The sequence below is a fragment of the Aspergillus brunneoviolaceus genome, assembly GCF_003184695.1.
Source record: "Aspergillus brunneoviolaceus CBS 621.78 unplaced genomic scaffold BO95scaffold_26, whole genome shotgun sequence".
NCBI lineage: Eukaryota > Fungi > Ascomycota > Eurotiomycetes > Eurotiales > Aspergillaceae > Aspergillus > Aspergillus brunneoviolaceus.
This window is the reverse complement of record NW_020290756.1, coordinates 386,090-405,057: the sequence shown is the minus strand read 5'-3', so window position 1 is coordinate 405,057 and position 18,968 is coordinate 386,090. Positions and strand designations below refer to the sequence as shown.

The 18,968-nt window shown below is 55.8% G+C and overlaps 10 protein-coding genes across 10 annotated transcripts; 5 read left to right on the top strand and 5 right to left on the bottom strand.

Annotated features, from left to right (window-relative positions):
• Positions 1-393: 393 nt before the first annotated feature.
• On the top strand, positions 394-1,791 carry BO95DRAFT_411782 (NAD(P)-dependent alcohol dehydrogenase; the record flags this gene model as incomplete). Its single annotated transcript, XM_025584222.1, has 2 exons — positions 394-557; positions 646-1,791. Exons 1-2 carry the CDS (start codon positions 498-500, stop codon positions 1,789-1,791), a joined length of 1,206 nt encoding a protein of 401 aa, XP_025443286.1. The 5' UTR covers positions 394-497.
• Positions 1,792-2,729: 938 nt separating this feature from the next.
• BO95DRAFT_462846 (uncharacterized protein) lies at positions 2,730-3,225 on the bottom strand (the record flags this gene model as incomplete). Its single annotated transcript, XM_025588944.1, has 2 exons — positions 2,730-3,128; positions 3,217-3,225. The coding sequence occupies 2 exons, from the start codon at positions 3,223-3,225 to the stop codon at positions 2,730-2,732; spliced, it is 408 nt and encodes a 135-aa protein (XP_025443285.1).
• Positions 3,226-3,814: 589 nt separating this feature from the next.
• BO95DRAFT_101649 (FMN-dependent alpha-hydroxy acid dehydrogenase) lies at positions 3,815-6,015 on the top strand. The gene is made up of 5 exons (XM_025580310.1): positions 3,815-4,155; positions 4,246-4,304; positions 4,371-5,607; positions 5,660-5,733; positions 5,791-6,015. Exons 1-5 carry the CDS (start codon positions 4,128-4,130, stop codon positions 5,875-5,877), a joined length of 1,485 nt encoding a protein of 494 aa, XP_025443284.1. The 5' UTR covers positions 3,815-4,127; the 3' UTR covers positions 5,878-6,015.
• An 895-nt stretch (positions 6,016-6,910) lies between these two features.
• Positions 6,911-8,807, top strand: BO95DRAFT_462844 (uncharacterized protein; the record flags this gene model as incomplete). Its single annotated transcript, XM_025588943.1, has 3 exons — positions 6,911-7,501; positions 7,600-7,806; positions 7,875-8,807. 3 exons carry the CDS (start codon positions 6,911-6,913, stop codon positions 8,805-8,807), a joined length of 1,731 nt encoding a protein of 576 aa, XP_025443283.1.
• A 225-nt stretch (positions 8,808-9,032) lies between these two features.
• Positions 9,033-10,474, bottom strand: BO95DRAFT_441965 (uncharacterized protein). Its single transcript, XM_025586315.1, has one exon. The coding sequence runs from the start codon at positions 10,236-10,238 to the stop codon at positions 9,126-9,128; it is 1,113 nt and encodes a 370-aa protein (XP_025443282.1). The 5' UTR covers positions 10,239-10,474; the 3' UTR covers positions 9,033-9,125.
• Positions 10,475-10,932: 458 nt separating this feature from the next.
• On the bottom strand, positions 10,933-11,673 carry BO95DRAFT_513737 (uncharacterized protein; the record flags this gene model as incomplete). The annotated part of the gene is made up of 3 exons (XM_025591627.1): positions 11,420-11,673; positions 11,251-11,380; positions 10,933-11,190 (listed from the first exon to the last, which is right to left on the bottom strand). The coding sequence occupies exons 1-3, from the start codon at positions 11,533-11,535 to the stop codon at positions 10,933-10,935; spliced, it is 504 nt and encodes a 167-aa protein (XP_025443281.1). The 5' UTR covers positions 11,536-11,673.
• Positions 11,674-12,271: 598 nt separating this feature from the next.
• BO95DRAFT_513736 (MDR family MFS transporter) lies at positions 12,272-14,154 on the top strand (the record flags this gene model as incomplete). The annotated part of the gene is made up of 5 exons (XM_025591626.1): positions 12,272-12,495; positions 12,567-12,870; positions 12,932-13,342; positions 13,406-13,424; positions 13,481-14,154. 5 exons carry the CDS (start codon positions 12,272-12,274, stop codon positions 14,152-14,154), a joined length of 1,632 nt encoding a protein of 543 aa, XP_025443280.1.
• A 524-nt stretch (positions 14,155-14,678) lies between these two features.
• Positions 14,679-15,294, top strand: BO95DRAFT_462840 (uncharacterized protein; the record flags this gene model as incomplete). Its single annotated transcript, XM_025588942.1, has 2 exons — positions 14,679-14,756; positions 14,818-15,294. The coding sequence occupies 2 exons, from the start codon at positions 14,679-14,681 to the stop codon at positions 15,292-15,294; spliced, it is 555 nt and encodes a 184-aa protein (XP_025443279.1).
• A 1,166-nt stretch (positions 15,295-16,460) lies between these two features.
• BO95DRAFT_441964 (uncharacterized protein) lies at positions 16,461-16,891 on the bottom strand. Its single transcript, XM_025586314.1, has one exon. It carries the CDS (start codon positions 16,784-16,786, stop codon positions 16,577-16,579), a length of 210 nt encoding a protein of 69 aa, XP_025443278.1. The 5' UTR covers positions 16,787-16,891; the 3' UTR covers positions 16,461-16,576.
• Positions 16,462-18,251, bottom strand: BO95DRAFT_513734 (uncharacterized protein; the record flags this gene model as incomplete). Its single annotated transcript, XM_025591625.1, has 1 exon — positions 16,462-18,251. The coding sequence occupies one exon, from the start codon at positions 18,249-18,251 to the stop codon at positions 16,833-16,835; it is 1,419 nt and encodes a 472-aa protein (XP_025443277.1). The 3' UTR covers positions 16,462-16,832.
• Positions 18,252-18,968: the final 717 nt, after the last annotated feature.

Here is an 18,968-nt window from a genome sequence, read left to right as displayed (position 1 = left end):
AGCGATCGCGTGGGGGTTGTGTTGCGTATTACCTGCGGGTTACAGCACTGGGACAGAACTGTATTATACTGGGGTCAAAGGCGGTCCTTTGTCCGACAATCCGACAAGATACTTCAAATGGCTTTCGCACTTGAAGGGCTGAGTGAATATAGCTGTAGCTAGGATTTGATGTGCTTGTCTAGCTATCTTTTATCTGTCCCATCTGTTCATGCTAGACTGTCGTGTATTTTGCCAGTGTGTCAAGAAGATACTGATACTGTACTGTACTATACTATACATCCTCTATGTGCGGATAATACGTCGGCTATTGAAGTAACGGGATCAAAACCCGACGCGGAGAAAAGTCCGGGCTGACCCCACGCCGGGTACCGCTTCAATTCCCAATCCCCTCATCCCTCCACCTGAGTCAAATTAAAACATGAGTGCTCCTCCCCTCCTCCCATTCCAGTCTAGAGACACTATCACGTTCCCCAAACAAGTCTCTGACTGAGCTCACCATGGCTACCCCTACAACCACCACCGCGCTCGTCCTCCACGGCGCCAAAGACCTTCGTCTAGTAAGTGCTACCAACTATATCCAACCCCACATTTCCCATCACAACAACACCGACCACCCATTTGAACCGCAGCTGACCATCACCGCAGGAATCCCGACCCCTCTCTCCGCCCCAAGGCAACGAAGTCCAAGTCGCCGTGCGCGCCACCGGCCTCTGCGGCTCCGACCTCCACTACTACACCCACGGGCGCAATGGCGACTTCGTTGTGCGGGCGCCCATGTGCCTGGGCCACGAGTCCTCGGGCGTGGTGACGGCGATCGGGCCCGAGGTGACCAGCCACCAGGTCGGCGACCGCGTCGCGATGGAGGTCGGCCTGCCGTGCCGCCAATGCGCGCTCTGCCGCCAGGGCCGCTACAACATCTGCCTCAACATGCAGTTCCGCAGCAGCGCCAAGGTCTTCCCGCACCTGGACGGCACGCTGATGGAGCTGACCAACCACCCGGCAGACATGTGCCACAAGCTGCCGGAGAGCGTCTCGTACGCCGGAGGCGCGCTGGTCGAGCCCCTGGCCGTGTGCCTGCACGCGATTCGGCGGTCGCGGCCCCCGACGCGGGACGAGGTTGCGCTCGCGCAGTCGGTCGGCGAGAAGACCCCGGCGCTGATCTTCGGCGCGGGGGCCATCGGCCTCCTGCTGGCCGCCGCGCTGGCCGTCTCCGAGAACTTCTCCTCCATCCTGGTCGCCGATATCGATGCCTCGCGGCTGGCCATCGCCGAGTCGCTGGGCCTGGGGCTGAAGACCGCCCTGATCCCCAAGGCCGATCCCGCCAGCTCGCCGCCGCCGCCCCCCAAGGACGCGCCGCACGCCGAGCAGACGACGTATGCCCTGCAGAACGCGCAGCGGGTGGCCGCGGCGCTGAAGGAGGCGGACGGTGCGACGTCGGGATTCGCCCGCGTGTATGACTGCACGGGCGTGCCGGCCTGCGTGCAGGCCGGCATCTATGCTGCGGCTTCCGGTGCGGTGCTGGTGCAGATCGGGATGGGGAACCCCATCCAGACCCTGCCGGTGGGCGCGGCCGCCCTGCGCGAGGTCGATATCATCGGGGTCTTCCGGTATGACGGCTATGCGTACCCCGCTGCTATCGCGCTGATGGCTAGCGGGAAGTTTGACACCGTGGAGCAGCAGGTTGTGACGCACCGGGTCAAGCTTGCGGATGGGGATCGGGCCTTCTCGCTGGCGGGTAAGGGTGTCGATGAAGAGGGTAAGCCTGTCGTTAAGGTCGTTATCGAGAGCTGAGCGGGCATGTTTCTTTCCTGTTTGATTTGTTGTATGTTCTATTATGATTATACCCGGGAGATGGTGGGGCATGAAAAATTTATGATGCGGCGAGCGATTATGGTGTTACGATGCATGGTGGTGTAAATGTTTGCATGGAGATAGAGATTATCATAGCTGTCAATCAGTTTGGGATTACCCAGGTGAAGATAGAATGAACCAGAATGATTTGACATTTTCGACCGACTCAAGATGTCGTGGATTCGTATTACTGCCCAAATGCCTAAATCGCTAAGGCTGAATACCATCAAAGCACAACGAAGTGGAGAAGAAAAGGCAAGTGACACGGTCGTGACCGTGTTGAGGCCTTGTTTACTGCCTGAGGCGGGAATGACAGGCAGCAGATCGTCAAGTCTATACGCGGCTGGGTTTCCATAAGGAGATCTGGGTTCAAATCCTGTTCCCGGCAGTCTCGCGCCCCCCCCCCCTCCCCCCCTTTTCGAGGGATTTGTGTCATTGACGTGATATGGGAAGGAGGGATGCGGAATGCGTTGGCGTGACGAATGGGCTGCCTCAAATCACAAGCCCACATAGGCTGTGTACAGTCGTGTGACGTTTCGAGGCTAGCGATCCCCATCGAGGATCTCCCCAGAACGGCACACTTCGAGTAGGTTGTCTCGTGCTCTCTTCACCACATGCCAGTGGTAACAGTGATACCCGATTTGCGTCTTCCACCATCTGATTTGCCAAGCCCTTACGTTCTACCTGTCGCAGCAATTGAGTGGTCATCTTACGCCCTGGTCACCAGTCCGCAATGCTGGTCCCCCAAGAGCACTCGCGAAGGCCCCTGAGAATGCTCTCGCATCTAGCCCTGGGCATATCCCCTCTACTACACTCGTACCGCCCTCGTCGATACAGCACTGCCAGAGATCTGCATCGACCGACCGAGGATCCCGTTATTAGTTCAACCTCAATGTAAGCCCGATAAGTGTAGCATAGGCCCCGATACTCAAGGCCGTGAGGATCAACACCGCATTCCCACTGGTCCGAAATTTGTGCCGGTTGATCCCATCCTCGCCGAGCTCCGAAAAGAACTGCTTGTTGCCCTGCTGGCGGCGGTAGAGGCCGATCATGAGCACGCCGGTGCCGTAAATGGCGAACAACGCGCCCGTGCTGTAGAACTCGCTGGTGAAGATCTTCAGGACGACGAGGGCGAAGGAGAACTGCGAGAGGGCGGTGCGGACGTAGGCGCCTTCAAAGGTGCGCTGGGCGGCGCGGACTTCCACGATCTCGTCGGAGGTAAGTGCCACCGTGCGGGCACGGTGCATTCGCAGGCGGTAGCGATCTGCGGCGCGACGCTGTGAGTAGTCCTTGGAATCAGCATGCGACCAGCAACTTGTCATCGAGGACGAGGATTGAGAGGCCCGGGTTAGTTCTTTGGCGCACCTCAAACATTGCGACGCGTCATACAGGTGGTGTCTGATGTGGTTCGTCGATGGAGCAGGGTGAGGCACGGATAAGAGTGAGTTGTGCCAGCAACAGCTTCCCGACGTCAGAGTCGTCTCTTGTTGTTGGCAGACCGACTTTCTCAAGGGAATTTTAAACGCATTCTCTTTTGAACTGGAAAGAGTGTCAGCTGGTTGACCGCTGAGTTTCTTTTTCTCTTGTTGCCGCTCACGTGGACCTGCTGCAGCTGGAAGTGGCTTAGTTTGGAAGACGCGATATTGCATCAGACCATCTTTAGCTGACAGTGTTGGAGATATTTGGCGAGTCTCGGGATGCCACACAGTTTTTGCAGAACATAGCTCAAGCTGGTATAGAGATTTTTGACAAGTTACATCGGTAAGTAGCCCTGTTGGAGTTGTGTAAGTCAGAGGAAGGACTGCACTGCAGTAACAAAGTGCAGTGAACCTTGAAGGGAGTGGGAAGCGATGATATCAGCCCGCGGCCTACCGGGTTTCTCCACCAATGACGACCCTCCCTTCTCTAATCCTCAACGCCAGAACCCGTCGGCTATCGAGATTACCCAACTCGGTCAGAGAGCCACCGCCTCCCCCATCTTTTGAACCTTAGAACGCTTATCAGCCCGCTGCTATCGGTCTTCAATGAGCCGATTAACCGTACTTCCATCTTCCTGCTCGGTTACTAAAATGGGGGTCTGGACATTGCATTCATCCATCCATTGCTTGGCCTGCAACTGCATGTCGGTCCGACTCTCACTCCTTGCCTTGGCTACGCTGCCTTTTCTCCTCACTTCTCCTCTTCTTCTGCTTCCTCCTCTCTTTCCTTCTCCGCATTCTGCTCATTTCATTGTCTCTCATTCTCAATCCGATAGCTGAGCTCTGCGATCCGTCAAGATGAGCAAGATATTCGATGCGGCGGAAGGTATGTTGGATAGCGACTAGCAACTCACCACGATACACTCCATCGTGCTTCACATGAGCAATAGTTCAATGAAGGCTAACGTCCCTTTAGTCGCAAAACACAACACCGCAGAGAGCTGCTGGGTGATCCTCTACGGAAAGGTTTACGATGTATGAGCAGCCCCAATTGTCCTAGTCAAGGCTCATGGTTCAAAAAATTGACTTTATTTGCGAAAGGTCACCAACTTTCTATCTGATCACCCTGGCGGTGCCAAGATCATCCTCAAGCTCGCAGGCAAAGACGCCACTGAAGAATACGACCCAATCCATCCTCCAGGGCTTCTGGAGGAGAACCTCAAGCCCGAAAACTTCCTGGGGACTATCAACGCAGACACCCTACCCAAAGTACAAGCAGAGCCGGCACCAGCAGCCGCAGAGACAGAAGGGCCGCCACCAATGGAGTCCCTCCTGAACATGGACGATTTCGAACAAGTCGCCACAAAAAACATCAGCAAAAAGGCCTGGGCCTATTACTATTCCGCCTCAGATGACAAAGTCACCAAACACTTTAACACAGAAGTATACCGGTCAATCCTTCTGCGCCCCCGCGTATTTGTGGACTGCACGAAGTGTGACCTGGATACGAAGCTACTGGGCCACAACCTGGGGATGCCGATCTATGTCTCCCCCGCCGCCATGGCGCGCTTGGGCCATCCCGCTGGCGAGGCAGGTATCGCGGAAGCGTGTCGCAGCTTTGGTGCGATGCAGATCGTCTCCAACAATGCATCGATGACCCCAGAGCAGATTGTGCAAGACGCCGCTCCGGACCAGGTGTTCGGATGGCAGCTATATGTGCAGGTGGATCGCAAAAAGAGCGAGGCGATGCTGGCGCGCATCAAGAAGCTCAAGGCCTTCAAATTCATCGTTCTCACCCTGGATGCTCCGGTGCCCGGGAAGCGTGAAGACGACGAACGCGGGAATGCTGTCGGGGCGTCGGCACCGGTTGCCAGCGCCGCGATGGCCGCCGACAAGAAGTCCTCGGATGACTCGGCCCAATTAGGCGGCGTGGGCCGACAGCTCTTCGCTGGTACCGATCCTTCGTTGACGTGGAAGGAGACTCTGCCGTGGTTGGCCACGCAGACCGATTTGCCCATCATTCTCAAGGGTCTCCAGACGCACGAGGACGCGTACATTGCCTCCCTTCACACCCCACAAGTTAAGGGTATCATTCTGTCGAACCACGGCGGTCGCGCGCTGGATACCGCGCCTCCGGCGGTGCACACATTATTGGAGATCCGCAAATACTGCCCCGAAGTGTTTGATAAGCTGGAAGTCTGGGTTGACGGCGGCATCCGCCGTGGCACAGATGTTGTCAAGGCTCTCTGTCTGGGTGCAAGAGGAGTTGGAGTTGGCCGGCCAGCACTCTGGGGTCTGGGTGCCGGTGGTGTTGAGGGTGTGAAGCGTACTTTGCAAAGTAAGACTATCCATCGATGCTTGGCTACATTGGTACTAATCATCGATTCTAGTTCTATCCGACGAGACCAAGACTTGCATGCGCTTGCTCGGTGTCGAAAGGGTCGAGGACCTGGGCCCTCAGCATGTAAGTCCTTCTGCTTTCCCTTTCGCCGCATGATTCTAACTCACAATTTCAAAACAGATCAATACCCGCATTATTGAGCAACAAATCTACGATGGTCCCTCGGGGCTCGACAGTGTACGAAATGTGTTCCGTGCCAAGTTGTAGACATATCATATAATGCAGCATGAACTTTCCACTTCGAATTTGTATAAGCAACTTCATAATTGGTCACCATGACCCATTTGAGCCACTGATCAGTCTGCAGAGCCGTCCAGAGTCTAGAAACCAGGTAGGTTAATGATAATCGCCGATCTGTGTGCTTTTGTTCTGTCTATCCTGAAACATATCAGTAACAAAGCATATTGTGATATTCCCTGTTATGTTTTTCCAGTATGGCCTATGTGATCAATTGTACTAAACACTGGCATTGTTATATGCACAATGACATACACAGAGGCTTTGTCTATGCGCAAGTTTTGTGGTTGTGCTGGCTGGATTAACAGAGCCGGCGTGACTCCGCTTGCTTTGTCCACGCGAGGGCAAAGAGACCTTCCTTCCTTTTGCACCAACCTCCGACTCCTACCCATCGGACAACAACTCTCCGTCTTCCAAGTGGGATCTCACGTTCTTGCATTGATTTAGAGGTCAAATTATCATCAACTCGGCAATCTCTCAATCTCCCGGTTAACTTCCCCTGGAGACACCGCCTGTCTTGCTGCAGAGTCCGAGTGTTGCTTCAGGATGCTGTTCCCTAACACCTCTCGACTCTGAAAGTTATATCATCGTCTAAACTCTCAAGCGACCCAGCAACAGACTACGCTCCGCTCCTTTCAAAAGTCTACAGGTGCAAGAAACAATAACAATGTCTTCGAAAGAGCAAACTCTGGCCAGCGTCGTTGCAGACGCTCGTTTGCCATTGTCGTACAAGTAGGTTTTGTTTTTCTTTGTCTGAACTCACAATGTGAGTCACCGTTCAGCCCAAGATTCTTTGTCTCTTTTTCTTCCGCCTTCCACAAGGCCATTATCCTGATCACCTTTTCATAACGGGAAGTCTCAACTCATTTAAGGTGGTCAGTCCCCAGATAGCAGACATATTCCTCATAATTTCTGCATTGACAGAGAAACCCCGGCAGTTACTACCGCTCTGACAAAGACAATATCAAGCACTACTGCTAAACTCCCACAAACGACAACACCGATGTCGGAAGCGAAGAAAAGATCCTCGAGCCAAGCAGGGCTCAGCGATGAGGACTACGAGAACAGCGACTTCACTGTCCACAACGACAGCGACAGTCACTCAGACCCGGACAGCGAGGACCAAAATGATGAAGTGGAGACTCGGCTGATCACCGCCCTGCGCGTGGTCAGCGGCAACCGCCAGAAGATGGCCTCCTCGACGCCGCCGTCGGAAGTCGATGATGCAGGCATCACCGACGGACGACCGGGCCGGGAGGCGGACCGTGACTCCGCGGGTGAGGCGGATGATGAGAGAGAGTCCTCGCCATCATCACAAAATGGCGACGAGAGCGACGATGACAAGGGGAGTCGGCGCCCGGTGGAGCCGGATGACGAGTACGAGGAGCACCAAGATGGTGAAGATGAAGGCAAGCATCCCATGAACAGAAACTCAGCCTATGCGGTCGAAGGTAGCGGAAAAGACTACGTCCCAAAAAGAAAGATCAAAAGACGCAAGAAGTATGAAGCAGAGGCCGATCATTCTGAGGCGATCCGCCAGAAGTACATCGAGATGCGGAAAACCCGCACCCCGATCGCTTGTGACCGTTGCAAGGTGGGTTCACTCCGTTGGTGTTGTTTCTTTCACTCCACTATAAGATAGAGTGATTAAGTAGGGTTGGCTGACCGTTTTTTTTCTTTTCGTGGGAGCAGAACCTGAGGAAAGAGTGCACAATCGATGAGGAAGGCTGCATCCAATGTCAGACCATCAAGATGCCGTGTATGCACACTGACCCAATCACCTTGATAACCGAGCGACGGGGGGCATCCAAGAAAAAGGATAGAACGATCCACGACCTGAAGGCTTATATCCTGAAGCTGCAAAGACAGGTCGCGGTTCAGCTGCACCCATATGGCCCCGTAAGTGTCTTATTCCTCACTCGATCAAGGAACCAAAGTCTAACATCAACATATATCCGCCGCTAAAGCCCGTGGGTCAATATCACTTTCCACAGCATAGGCCGAACGCTTCTCCCAACCCGCGTTCTCTCAGTCCACAGGGCAATTCGGCACGATGGGGTCATGCCAGTAGCGGCAGCAGCGCAGAGAAGGGCTTGGCGTATGCCAACAGCAACATTTTTGCTTCCTCGAACAATCAAAATAACATAGCCCCGTCCAGGAAACCTGGAAAGCGAAACGGGGATCACCCCCCAGTCACCAAGCCTCGTCCACATGACAGTGGTAGCTCGGGCAGCTCTGGGGGTAAATCCGGGTACCTGGCCGAGCTGGACAGGAACATGGGTCCCGGTGGACGGGCCAAAATCAACAGCAACATGGAGAAATTTCTCGAGCGCGACCTGGATTACCAGAAGAAGGCTTATTTCCATTCGAGCTCTCCTCGACCGCGCCAGATGTCTAGTTCCGGCTACGGTTCTCTCTACCAGGATTACCACGAGTTCACCAACAACGCACACTATCCTCCGCCACCCCCCCGGCCGATGAGCACCAGTGCACACCGCATGTATGACCCTCCCTATATGGGTGACCCACGATATGGCTACCCTCAGCCGGGCTATGTCAATCATGCCCCCCGATATCCTACGCCGCCGCCGCCGCACTTCCGCCCGTACCCTGAACGCGCCAACCCAGAGTATGAGCACATGGACCCTCGTCATCACTACGATGCTGGCCTGCGTTCGACTCCGGAGGCGGACAAGGATCCCTATTACGGCTTACCCGACGCCGGGCCGAGCGATTTCGGTGACGATGAATTGATACAGGCCTATAGGACTTTCTATCCGGAGGGTGAGTCGACTTCTGCGGGAGCGGCCGAGCAAGCCCGGGCAAGCCGAACTCGGCCCAAGTTTATACCTCGGGGGATGCCGCCGGGGAATCCGCCTCCCAGGCCAAGAAAGAAGTAAACAGAAGTTGGTTAATGCTTATGATGTTATCTAGATTTTTAGCTCTTGGATCTGGTACGCTGCGCTAGGGTTTCATCGTGTTTTTGGATTTATATACACTGAGCAGATACAATATCTTATTGATGCGTTAATGATTACTGCGTTTAATGTACCTGTACTTTTCCACCTCAAAGCTGCTAGACTACAATTGCATCGGGGACGAATCCCAGGCACCAGAAACTGCTGTAAAGTCGGGAATTTATGGTGTTGTATATTTAACATACGAAGGTATATGCAATCCAGCGAATTCACCCATCAGTGGCCACGCAATCACCAGAATCACGCCGAGCCAAAGACAGACTTGCTCAGCTCATCCATGACCTTCAACCACGTGTTCACCCAAGTGGTAAACTTGTCCCCCTTCTCCTCACCCGTCGTTCCCTGCTGCCAAGGCAACTTGACCAGCTCCAAAGCCGCGACAGCCCTGTCCTTAGTCTGCCCCAGAAACCGGCCTGACTTGTCCGGGTTCGCCTCGTACAACGCCCCCGCAACCTCATCCACGAGCTCCGGAATCAACCGAAGATTCTCCGTCAACGCCTCCAACTTGCCCACCTCCGCCACCGCATCCGCCGTCTTCTTGAGCCGGTGCGTCACGATCGCCGGATACACCTGCGCGATAGGTTTCAACACGCGCAGCGTCGACTTTTTCTGCGCATGCAACGCCTTCGACTCTTCCTCATCCTCATCCTCCCCCTTTTGATCTTCGGCATCATCAGCATCATCATCACCGTCATCATCACTCAACAACTCGTCGAAAAACTCATCCCCCTCCTCGTCGGGATCCCACTCCTCGATCTCCCCCACAGCATCCCGCACCAGATCCCGCCACTGCTCCACCCGCCGCACCACGAACCCCACCACCCCCTTGGCTGCCAGATCCACCAGCGCGTCGCACGACTCCCACGCCCGCGCCGCCGCCAGCGTCACGGCGTCTTTGGCGGGTTGCGCCAGCTCTTCCCCCTTCTTTTTTGAGGTATCACTCCTGCTCGCGATGCTCTGTACCTCCTTGAGTAGCACGGATAGCTCCGTCAGCGCGAGTCGGGTGAGCGCGTGCGCCTCGGTCTGGAAGGCTTGCGTGTGGTCCGTGGCGGTGATGAGGAGGGCGGCGGTCACGAGCGAGGGGAGGACGGATTCGTTGAGCGCGGTTAGGATTGGGATGGCGGCCGTCGGGGTGAATGGGGCCGTGATGGAGACGAGCGAGAGTTTGGTGATTTGGGATTTTAGGGTCAGGGAGGAGGCGGAGAGGAGGGGGAGGGCGTCTTTGGTGGTGATTGTTTCGGTTGTTGTGGTGGTTGGGGAGGTGGAGGATGCGTTGGAGGTCGTGAGGGCGGTTTGGAATTGGTCGAGGAGGGTTAGGGTGGTTGTTAGGGTGAGGTGGAGCTTTTGCGCCATTGTTGTGGGTGTTGTGGGTGTTGTTGGTGTTGTGCTGTTGCGGTGCTTGCTACTGTGGGTTTTGGGCGGTTGGTTGGAGGGTAGGGAGGGCGGTGGATGGGGGGTTTTAGTAGGAGATGGAATTGGGTGTAGGATTCTCCGCGTCCTCGGCTCGGTGAGATATTGTAGAGAGTGGGAGGGAAACACGAGGAATTTGTAGCGATGGTTCAGGTTCCAAAGCTGTCTGGGCTAATCGTATATGAGGCTGAAGGCGTGGAGGGGAAAGTTTTGCGGTGGTGGGGTGAAAGTCCGCGGAGGGATCACGTGAGAAGATTTCCCGCCCATTGACACCTGAGGCAGGATCTCTGGAAGTATTGTCGGCTGGAAGCGAGCGAGCGGCCCCGGTGGTTGTTACGACTACAGGTACATTATGTATAACTTTGCCTTTTCTACTGGACTTGTGTCTCCTGGCAATGGAATTTGACTGCATGGAACGTGTAGCACAACCTAGCAGTAGCAATTATTCAAATCTTTCGTTGCTTGCTGCATCGAATCAATTGAGCCAATTCTCAACTTCTACTACGGAGACATCCACACCCTGTGGCAGCGCATGTACTAAGCTCAGCCTGCCTGAAAAGCAAGATATCACCTCCGCACCAGCATGCCAATCTCTTACTGAAATCTTGGCAATTCATACAGCTGACCGAATAACCAATTATGTCGAGTCGTCAATACTTCCATCTAGTCTCTCGATCTTTCCATTCTGCAACACACAGCCCACGTCCCGAATGAGATAGGATCTCTGATACCCGTCCTTTTTCTCCTGGGCAACTCGCGCCCTGTGGTGCTCCCCCAAGTAGTAGCACCAGTTGTTCCCCGTATGATTCGACTGCGCCTCGAGGGCCTTTTCCACCTGAGAGGTCAGCCCCCCATACTGCAGGTATTCCCCACCGTGCTGCTGGTAGGCATATTTCTACGACGATGTCACAAATCTGATCAGTTTCGGGATGGACTCGCGGCCGTTGCCGGTCACCCAATAGGTATTGCCTCCTTTGACCTCCGCCCCAAGCGTCTCGGCGGTGTGTTGCTGGTCGTAATTCCATGCCTGGTCCCAGGTCTTTTTCACGTCGGCGTCGTAGTAGCACCCTTGCTCAAGGCAGACACTGTCAAGTATCTGAGGCGGTGCCTACAGCCCCATGTACCGGTAGGCAGCAGCACGAGAGGAAGAGTCCTTATATATCTTGAAGTGTTGACCATGAGCCTTTATCACATAGTAAGTGTTCGACAATTTATGAGTTGAGAGAGTGCGTGTTTCCATATTTGTGGATGAATAGGTGAATCTAATTAATCTCTCAAGAGGTTCGACAAGCAACGATGACAAGTCTCAGTCTTTCGGGAGAACAAGCCCAGCGTCGCAGTCAATATTATGCAATTTATCTAGCATATTTGCGAGATATGGCTGGTGGCGATCGCTAGGCTGTTGAGCATGACAGGATCACCGCCTCTTAGGGCCGAGGGGACAGAACCTAGGAACAAAATTAATGTGTTATTGAGCTCTCGGTTGGAGCATGATTTTTGTAGAGCTGGTACGCTTACTACTATATGGAATAACTCCAACATAGTTACGTGGTAGTGGAATATTCACTCGATGGGTACGCTCATAGACTGATCGAGCTTAGAGCGCTTGACTAGACTAAAATCTCGGCAACCCACCCGTTTTCGGTCTAAAGAAGAGATGTTGATAAGAAAAAGGTTAACGCTGCGACAAGGAGCCAATTAGTGTGAATGAGCTTCAGTTTAGGAATGGTCAATGTGAGGGTGGATAAGTACGTAGGTCATCATGCCAGCATGCAAATATGGCACAGTCAAATCAAGCAATGGCTAAGTTGAAATAAGGAAGGATTATGCCCATTACCGGCTTGGCCCGACTTAGCGTGAGATAAGGGCATTAGTAGAGAGTGTTTCTCCCCCCACTCCAACCTGTCAACCATCAACCTTTTCGCCCACTTCAAACATTTCATGCCACTCGAACCCAAGAAACCCTGAGAGCTAGAATGTCCCCTCCAGAGGCAAACGAGCCAGTAATACCCCATGAGTCTCCAGAAACCGAGGTAGGGGTCACAACCGAGCTGGTCAAGCTCCCCAAACTGCTTTTGGTCGCGATCGTCCTGTGCTTGGCCACTGTGTGCGTCGCAGTAGACAACACCGTACTATCCACTGCGGTCCCTCAAATCACCGACGCTTTCGACAGTATTGACGATGTGGGTTGGTATGCAGCGTACGTTCTGCCAATTCTTGCATCGCTTACCCAGCGGGGATCGACTCGAATAACGAGGAAGATTGTAATAGAATATACCCCTTAACCTCGTGTGCATTCCAGCCGTTCTTCGGCAAGGTCTATTCGCTTCTTTCCAACAAAGTGGTCTTTCTGGCCGCACTACTGGTCTTCGAGGTCGGGAGTGCTATTTGTGCTACAGCACCGAGCTCCAATATCTTTATCCTTGGACGAGCCCTGGCAGGGCTGGGGTCCGCTGGGATCTCCGCCGGCACCACCCTGATTCTGGCCGAGTGCGTCCCGCTGCCGCGGCGACCGACATGGAATAGCATCATCGGCAGTACTTTTGCCCTCGGCAGTGTCGCTGGACCTCTGCTGGTATTGCCCTATGTGCTACCAGACATTGATAACTGTTACAGCACACTGACACCGCAAGCAGGGCGGAGCCTTCACCGAGAAAACAACCTGGCGTTGGTGTTTCTACATCAATCTGCCTATCGGGGGCGTAGTCATGCTCTTTGTGACCTTCTTCTACCAGAGCAATCCCAGCGTCACACGAGCCTCGACTGGACTATACAGCCAGATTGCCCGATTCGACGTCGGCGGCACCATCACCTTAATTCTGGCCACAATTTGCCTTCTCCTCGCACTCTCCTGGGGCGGAACGAAGTATGCCTGGGACGACACCTATATCATTGTTCTGCTAACAGTCTCCGGGATCCTCTTCTGCGTGTTCGCCGGCATTGAGCGATGGATGCAAGATAGCGCTGTTATCCCTTTACGATTGCTACACAGGCGAAGCATGGGTGCTGCGATCCTGTTTAGTCTCTGTCTTGGTGGCGTGTTCTTTGTAGGTGCTCGATACGCAACCCTAAGATCCTCCTGGCTGACTAAGATCTCACTACCGTTCCAGGTCAACGTTTATTACATACGTGAGTCACAAAACTCGCTCAAGTGCTCCACTACTATCACTAATCCAAGCCTCCAGCACTCTGGTTCCAACTGGTTGACGGAATCTCAGTCGTCGAGTCGGCCATCATGTTCATCCCGTTCATGTGCAGTGTCGTCGGCGGGTTTGTATGTGCCGGCTTCGGGACCGCCGCCACAGGATACTACACGCCGTTTGTCTACGGGGGCTCGATCCTCATGTCGGTTGGGACGGGTCTGATCGCGACGGTGCGGCCGCACCAGACCCCGCGCGCCCGCTGGATCGGGTATCAGATCCTGTGCGGCGCCGGCATCGGCCTGGGCGAAGAGCAAGGCCTCTACATGGTGCAGACCACTCTCCCCGAGGCGGATGTTGCCACGGGTCTCGGGATCGTCCTCTTTGCGCAGACGTTCGGGGGTGCCGTCTTCGTGTCCGTGGCGCAGGCGGTGTTTTTGGAACATATAACCGCAGCCCTGCGGACGCTGGCGCCCGATGTGGACCCTTACTCGGTGCTGGGGGGCGCGTTGACGGCTACGTCTCCCGCGCTGCAGAGTGTGTATGCCGTGGCGATTAAAGATGCGCTGCGTGTGGGGCTGGTTCTAGCCACCGTGTCGAGTCTGGGGGCTTTGCTGTATGACTGGCACAGTTTGAAGGGGAAAGGTGAAAATGGGAGTAGCGGTGGTCATGAGATGGTGCTTGTAGCGCAAGGGTCGGATGGAGGACAGGGGAAATAAGGACCGACAATGCGACATTGTTGGACAGGAAGCTTGTCTATGGTTGGCTCGGGGGAGGGACTATATTCGCACATAGAGACCAAAGCTGAGCAGCTGGGTAGTAGTACTTAGAACATGCTAACCAAGGTGAGAAGCTGAGATCTAACCTTGAAATGCTGCTGTTCGCTACTTGTTGTGCTCTGCAGAGATCTGTAGACTATGGATTATTGCACCACTGCTTATCCTGAATGCCCTTCAGCTACTGGGAAGTCGGTCCGGAAAGCCCGTACGTAGTAATAATCTCTACATGAGCGAAGCTGTAGGGGCTATGAGTGGATATTGCAGATCAATGAAGCGACTGAGGCTAAGCTCATTAGGGTGCCCGATGTCTGTACCGACTCACCATAATGAAGCCCTAAAGCATCTAGGAAATTTCAACTTTACCAACCACATCTGACGTGAACAAAACCTCTCTTGCATTCAACTCACTGTTGACGCCTCTATCTCATCAGATTCTTGTTGCTTCAACCGCCTGAATACTCACAATGGCCCTCTCGACTGCCAACTTCACCACCACCGCAACCCATGTCATCCAAAGTGGCCACCCGATCTCCCTCCGATCCGTATATGCTAGGACCCTTCGACCACCTCTACCACTTCGCAACCCCCGTCAACGCCGTGTAGATCTACCAGTCCTCGCCCTCCGTCAACTTGCTCCCGGTCGAGCGACTACGCAAAGCCATCAGCCGTCTCCTGGACTACTACCCCCACCTAACCGGCCGACTGCGCATCGATCCCGCGACCGGCGTCCGGTCCATGACCCGACTCGGCACCGGGATCCATCTCTTCGAAGCCCACTGCGACGCACCTCTTCGCTCTTTCGCCCGCAGCCCCTCGGCACCAGACACAGAACTCAGCGTATTCGACTTCCCCAACGTAGAAAACCCGCTGTTCGCGCCATGGGACCTGACCCTCGAAGGCGCGCAGCGCGATTCCGTCCTCACCATCCAACGAACAGAGTTCGCATGCTCCTCCGTAGCCCTGGGGGTGAGGATCTCGCACGTCCTCTGCGGAGCCGGCAGCTTTCTGGGGCTATATCAGGACCTAGCGGCGATCTATCGCGCCATGGCCGACCCAGCCACAGCAGCCGGAAAGAATTGAGTTGACGTCGCCGCCGCACCACCCGCCATTCATGGTCGCCGAAATGCTGCACATGGAAGATCACGAGCGAAGACAGGCACTCGCCGACCCGCTCGCAGCCTACAGCCTGAACGACCCCGACGCGGGGGCGCAAACCCACTCCCAGAACGAAACGGACTTCCAGCACACCCTAGACACAGACCCGATCGTGGGACGAAGCTTAGGCTTCTCAGCGGCAGCTGTGCTCAGTCTCAAAGCCCAGGCGGTCAATCCTGATACACCCAGCGCCCGAGTATCCGGATTCACCGCGCTGACAGCACACATCTGGCAGCGGGTGCAACGGGCTCGTCTGCTCGCCGATACCGATACCGAAGAGAAAACCTTGGGATCCTCCGTCTTCGGCACCAGCGTGAACTTCCTCCCGCACCTCAGCCTGCCCGACCGAACCTTCGGAAACACGGTCGTAACCCCCGTGATAGAGCTGGAGTCAACCGCGTTGACGCAGGCACCCCTCTGGCAGATCGCGGGGCTCATCAACGACCGCATCCGACACGTCTCCCCGGCGGAGGTGCGTCAACTAGGGAGGTGGATCGCCGCGCAGCCCGACACGTCCCGGATCCAGCTGAACTTTCCAGTGGTGGCGGCGGCCCCGTTCAACGCGACGGGGTGGCATCGGTTCCTAGTCCGGTGTTCATGGACGCGTTGCTTGATGGGATGGTGTTTTTTGTGGAACCGAAGGTCAGGGATGGTGGGGTGGTGGCGGTGGCTTCGCTGCGGAGGTCGATCTGGGCGTGTTTGGAGCGGGATGAGGGGTTTGGCGGTGCGTGGGATGGGGTGTAGTTGGTGTGTTGAGGGGGAAGGGTTGGCCAGGTGTTGGAACGAGCCGTTGTCTGACTCTTGTTAAACATCTTCTTCCATCTGGTGCAGTTAGTTTCTTTGGTTTTGAGAGATGCGGTACGGAACGTGCCAGGCCTCGCATTGGACAAACACCTTAACGGTGTTATTGAGGAACTTGTTAGTTGAGATGTTACTGGCTATGAAAAAGAAATACTACTAAGTAGTAGTGGTAATAGTTGTCCTATCAGGTGTAGTATCTGTAATGGTATATAACAGGTAGCCTTCCACTCATCGAGAAAGCTAATCTTTTGGTATCCAAATATATCCCTGGATCTATACCGTGTATCTTGTATTATCTTCACACAAACATGCGAAAGAGCTGCATCTACCCCAGTATACCCCAATCCCAGACATCATGTTACTGAAACAGAAGTAGACACCCTTGGTAGCCACGTAAGCAAAGCCTTCAAAATCTGTAAAAGTTTCTGGTGGACATGGCAAGCTCCCAGGGAGTATCAAGATCAACCACCTTATTCAAGTATACCCATTTCTTGTGTCCCCCCAACACCCTAACCCCTCCTCCGGCCAGAATCTCTCTAGCAAGCACGGCGCCGGTTACCACGAGACACACGCCACCCCTCCACAAAAGAGAAACCCGACGTCCCTCACACAGCATCGTCAATCGCAAAGCATCCTCCACGCATGATTGTCTCGGGATCGATCTACCGTCTCCCCCACCGAGCATCCTTCACCCCCCATCCTATATCTACCGCGACCGCCGTGGTCGTCAGCCCCGCCTCCGCCTCCCCGGCCATCCCCGGCCAGCCCCCCACCTCCAGCGTCCGGCCCACCAGGTTCACCGAGGAAGTCGGCGTGCTGTGCCGATCGTGTCCCGGAGCCCGTCGCCACCGTGACAGTTGGGAGACCTGGACATACCCGGCGGGGTCGCGTTCGGCAACGAGGATCGCGTCGTGCTGGCTGCTGTGGCAGGGCGGGTGGTCGAGGCTATTCCAGTCCCCGTGCAGGATGTGGCAGGAGCGCAGGTGTGGGCCATCCGGGATATCGAGACGGTGGAAAAGGTTGAATATATTGCTGGAATCAATGTTGAGGGAGTCGTTATTGGCAGGCCCTTGGTCGGGGCGCGGGACAGACTGTCGAGCAGGGAAATTCAGCTCCAGATGGTGGAGGTGCGGGAGACGGCGGAGCGGGATGAGGAGGCTGTCAATGTCACTGTCACACTGCGAAGAGGGGAGAAACAAGCCCAGAGACCGGAGGTTGGGAAAGTCCTCGGGGAGTTGATGCAGCTGGGCCGGCGCGAGAGTCGCTGGATCGCGGGATGATGATGATGATGTCCTCAGGCGCAGATGCTGCAGGCCCGCCCCGTGCGCCTCGGCCACCACCGCAACCACGTCCGCAGGCAGGTCCACTCCGATAAAGGTGCGCAGCGAGCGGGGCTGTGTCCGGAGGAAGGCCTCCAGCAGCCCGGCGCGTTGTCGCGCCGCCTCCGGATTGATTCTTCTTCCCCTATTCGTGAACCGCGGCATGCCCAGCTCGAGCCAGACCAGCTCGCGCAGCTGAGCTCCCCCTCTGAGAGCAGGCAAGAGGTGAATCCAGTCCACTGCAACAAGCGAGAGGGACCGCACGCCCTCCCAGCGCAACTGCGTCGCCCAGAGACGACTCTGCGCAGCGCCGAACCGCATCCCCCGGAACGCGAGATGCGCCAGCGTCTCCGGCAGCCGATCTCCGTCCTCCAGCGTGATCAGCCCTCGCTCCTCGATCTCGGCCGCTGTTTCTTCCTCCTCTTTCCCCGGCGCCTCGTTCGCCCAGCGCTGCCCCCGTCGCCACGTCGACCGTCCCGTCAGCGACAGATGCGTCAGCCGCGGACTCCGAACAATCAGTTCCTTCAACGACGCCGGCCGATGCACGCTTCCCCATCCCCTCCCCCGGCCCCGATCTGGGGCCGGATCATACTCGCCGCGGAACCACTCCGCCGCGACAGACCGGAGACACGCGAGCTGCGGAGGCCCCCGGCTCGGCTGATGCAGGTGTATCCTCTGGGTCAGCGCGACCTGGGAACTGAGGATGTGCACCTCCGTCGCCGGGGAGACCTCGTAGAGGCGCCGGAGAATCACCCCGGGCATGTACGTCTCGTACCACCAACTACAATCCCCCCAAAAAACGTAGTCAGAGAGCAGGCCCACCTGAACAAGACGGAAGAGACTCAACTAAAACCGCCGAAGCTCCCTCGCCGCCCCAAACAGATAATACAGCATCGCCTCCTGGGCATCCGACATAACGTCGATGCCATTACCAAGCCCCGCATTCCACGGCTGGTGGCCCGTCACGACGATCGCCCGCACAAAGGCGCAGCACCGCACGGGCGGTTCGGGCGCGGACCACGGGCGTTTCGCCTCCTCTCGCGCCCAGTGATCCATCCCGCCGTTGAACTCGAAATGCAGGGTCCGGAATAGGGCTGATGCGGCGACGGGGTACAGCGCTTGGTTGGTCTGCGCGAGGGCTTTTAGGGCGGTGCGGTCGGTCCAGAAGAGCTTGTGGTTTGGAGGTTAGATTGGTGAGGGCGGGTCGGGGAGAGGGGTAGGGAGGGGGTTGCCTACGACGTTCACGATGTGATGCCAGATTTCGGGGGGAAAATTCCCTGGTAGGGATGGGGATGCTGGTTCAGCGTCCATGGTGTTTGTGTTGGTGTTGGGTGGGTGTGGGTTGGATGGGGCGCGGGTCGGAGAGAAAGGGGAACGGGGAACGGGGGAGCAGAGGTGATCTTATAGCGGGAAGACAAGGCGGGTCGAGCCCTAAATGGTGTTTCTGGCGGGGAGGCATTCACCTGAGGATAATGGGGA

Coding starts and splice junctions, on each gene's coding strand:
- BO95DRAFT_101649 (XM_025580310.1), top strand. CDS start 4,128: ATGAGCAAGATATTCGATGCGGCGGAAG. Junction 4,156..4,245: donor GATATTCGATGCGGCGGAAG/GTATGTTGGATA, acceptor ACGTCCCTTTAG/TCGCAAAACACAACACCGCA. Junction 4,305..4,370: donor TCTACGGAAAGGTTTACGAT/GTATGAGCAGCC, acceptor TATTTGCGAAAG/GTCACCAACTTTCTATCTGA.
- BO95DRAFT_441964 (XM_025586314.1), bottom strand. CDS start 16,786: ATGCTGTGTGAGGGACGTCGGGTTTCTCTTTTGTGGAGGGGTGGCGTG.
- BO95DRAFT_441965 (XM_025586315.1), bottom strand. CDS start 10,238: ATGGCGCAAAAGCTCCACCTCACCCTAACAACCACCCTAACCCTCCTC.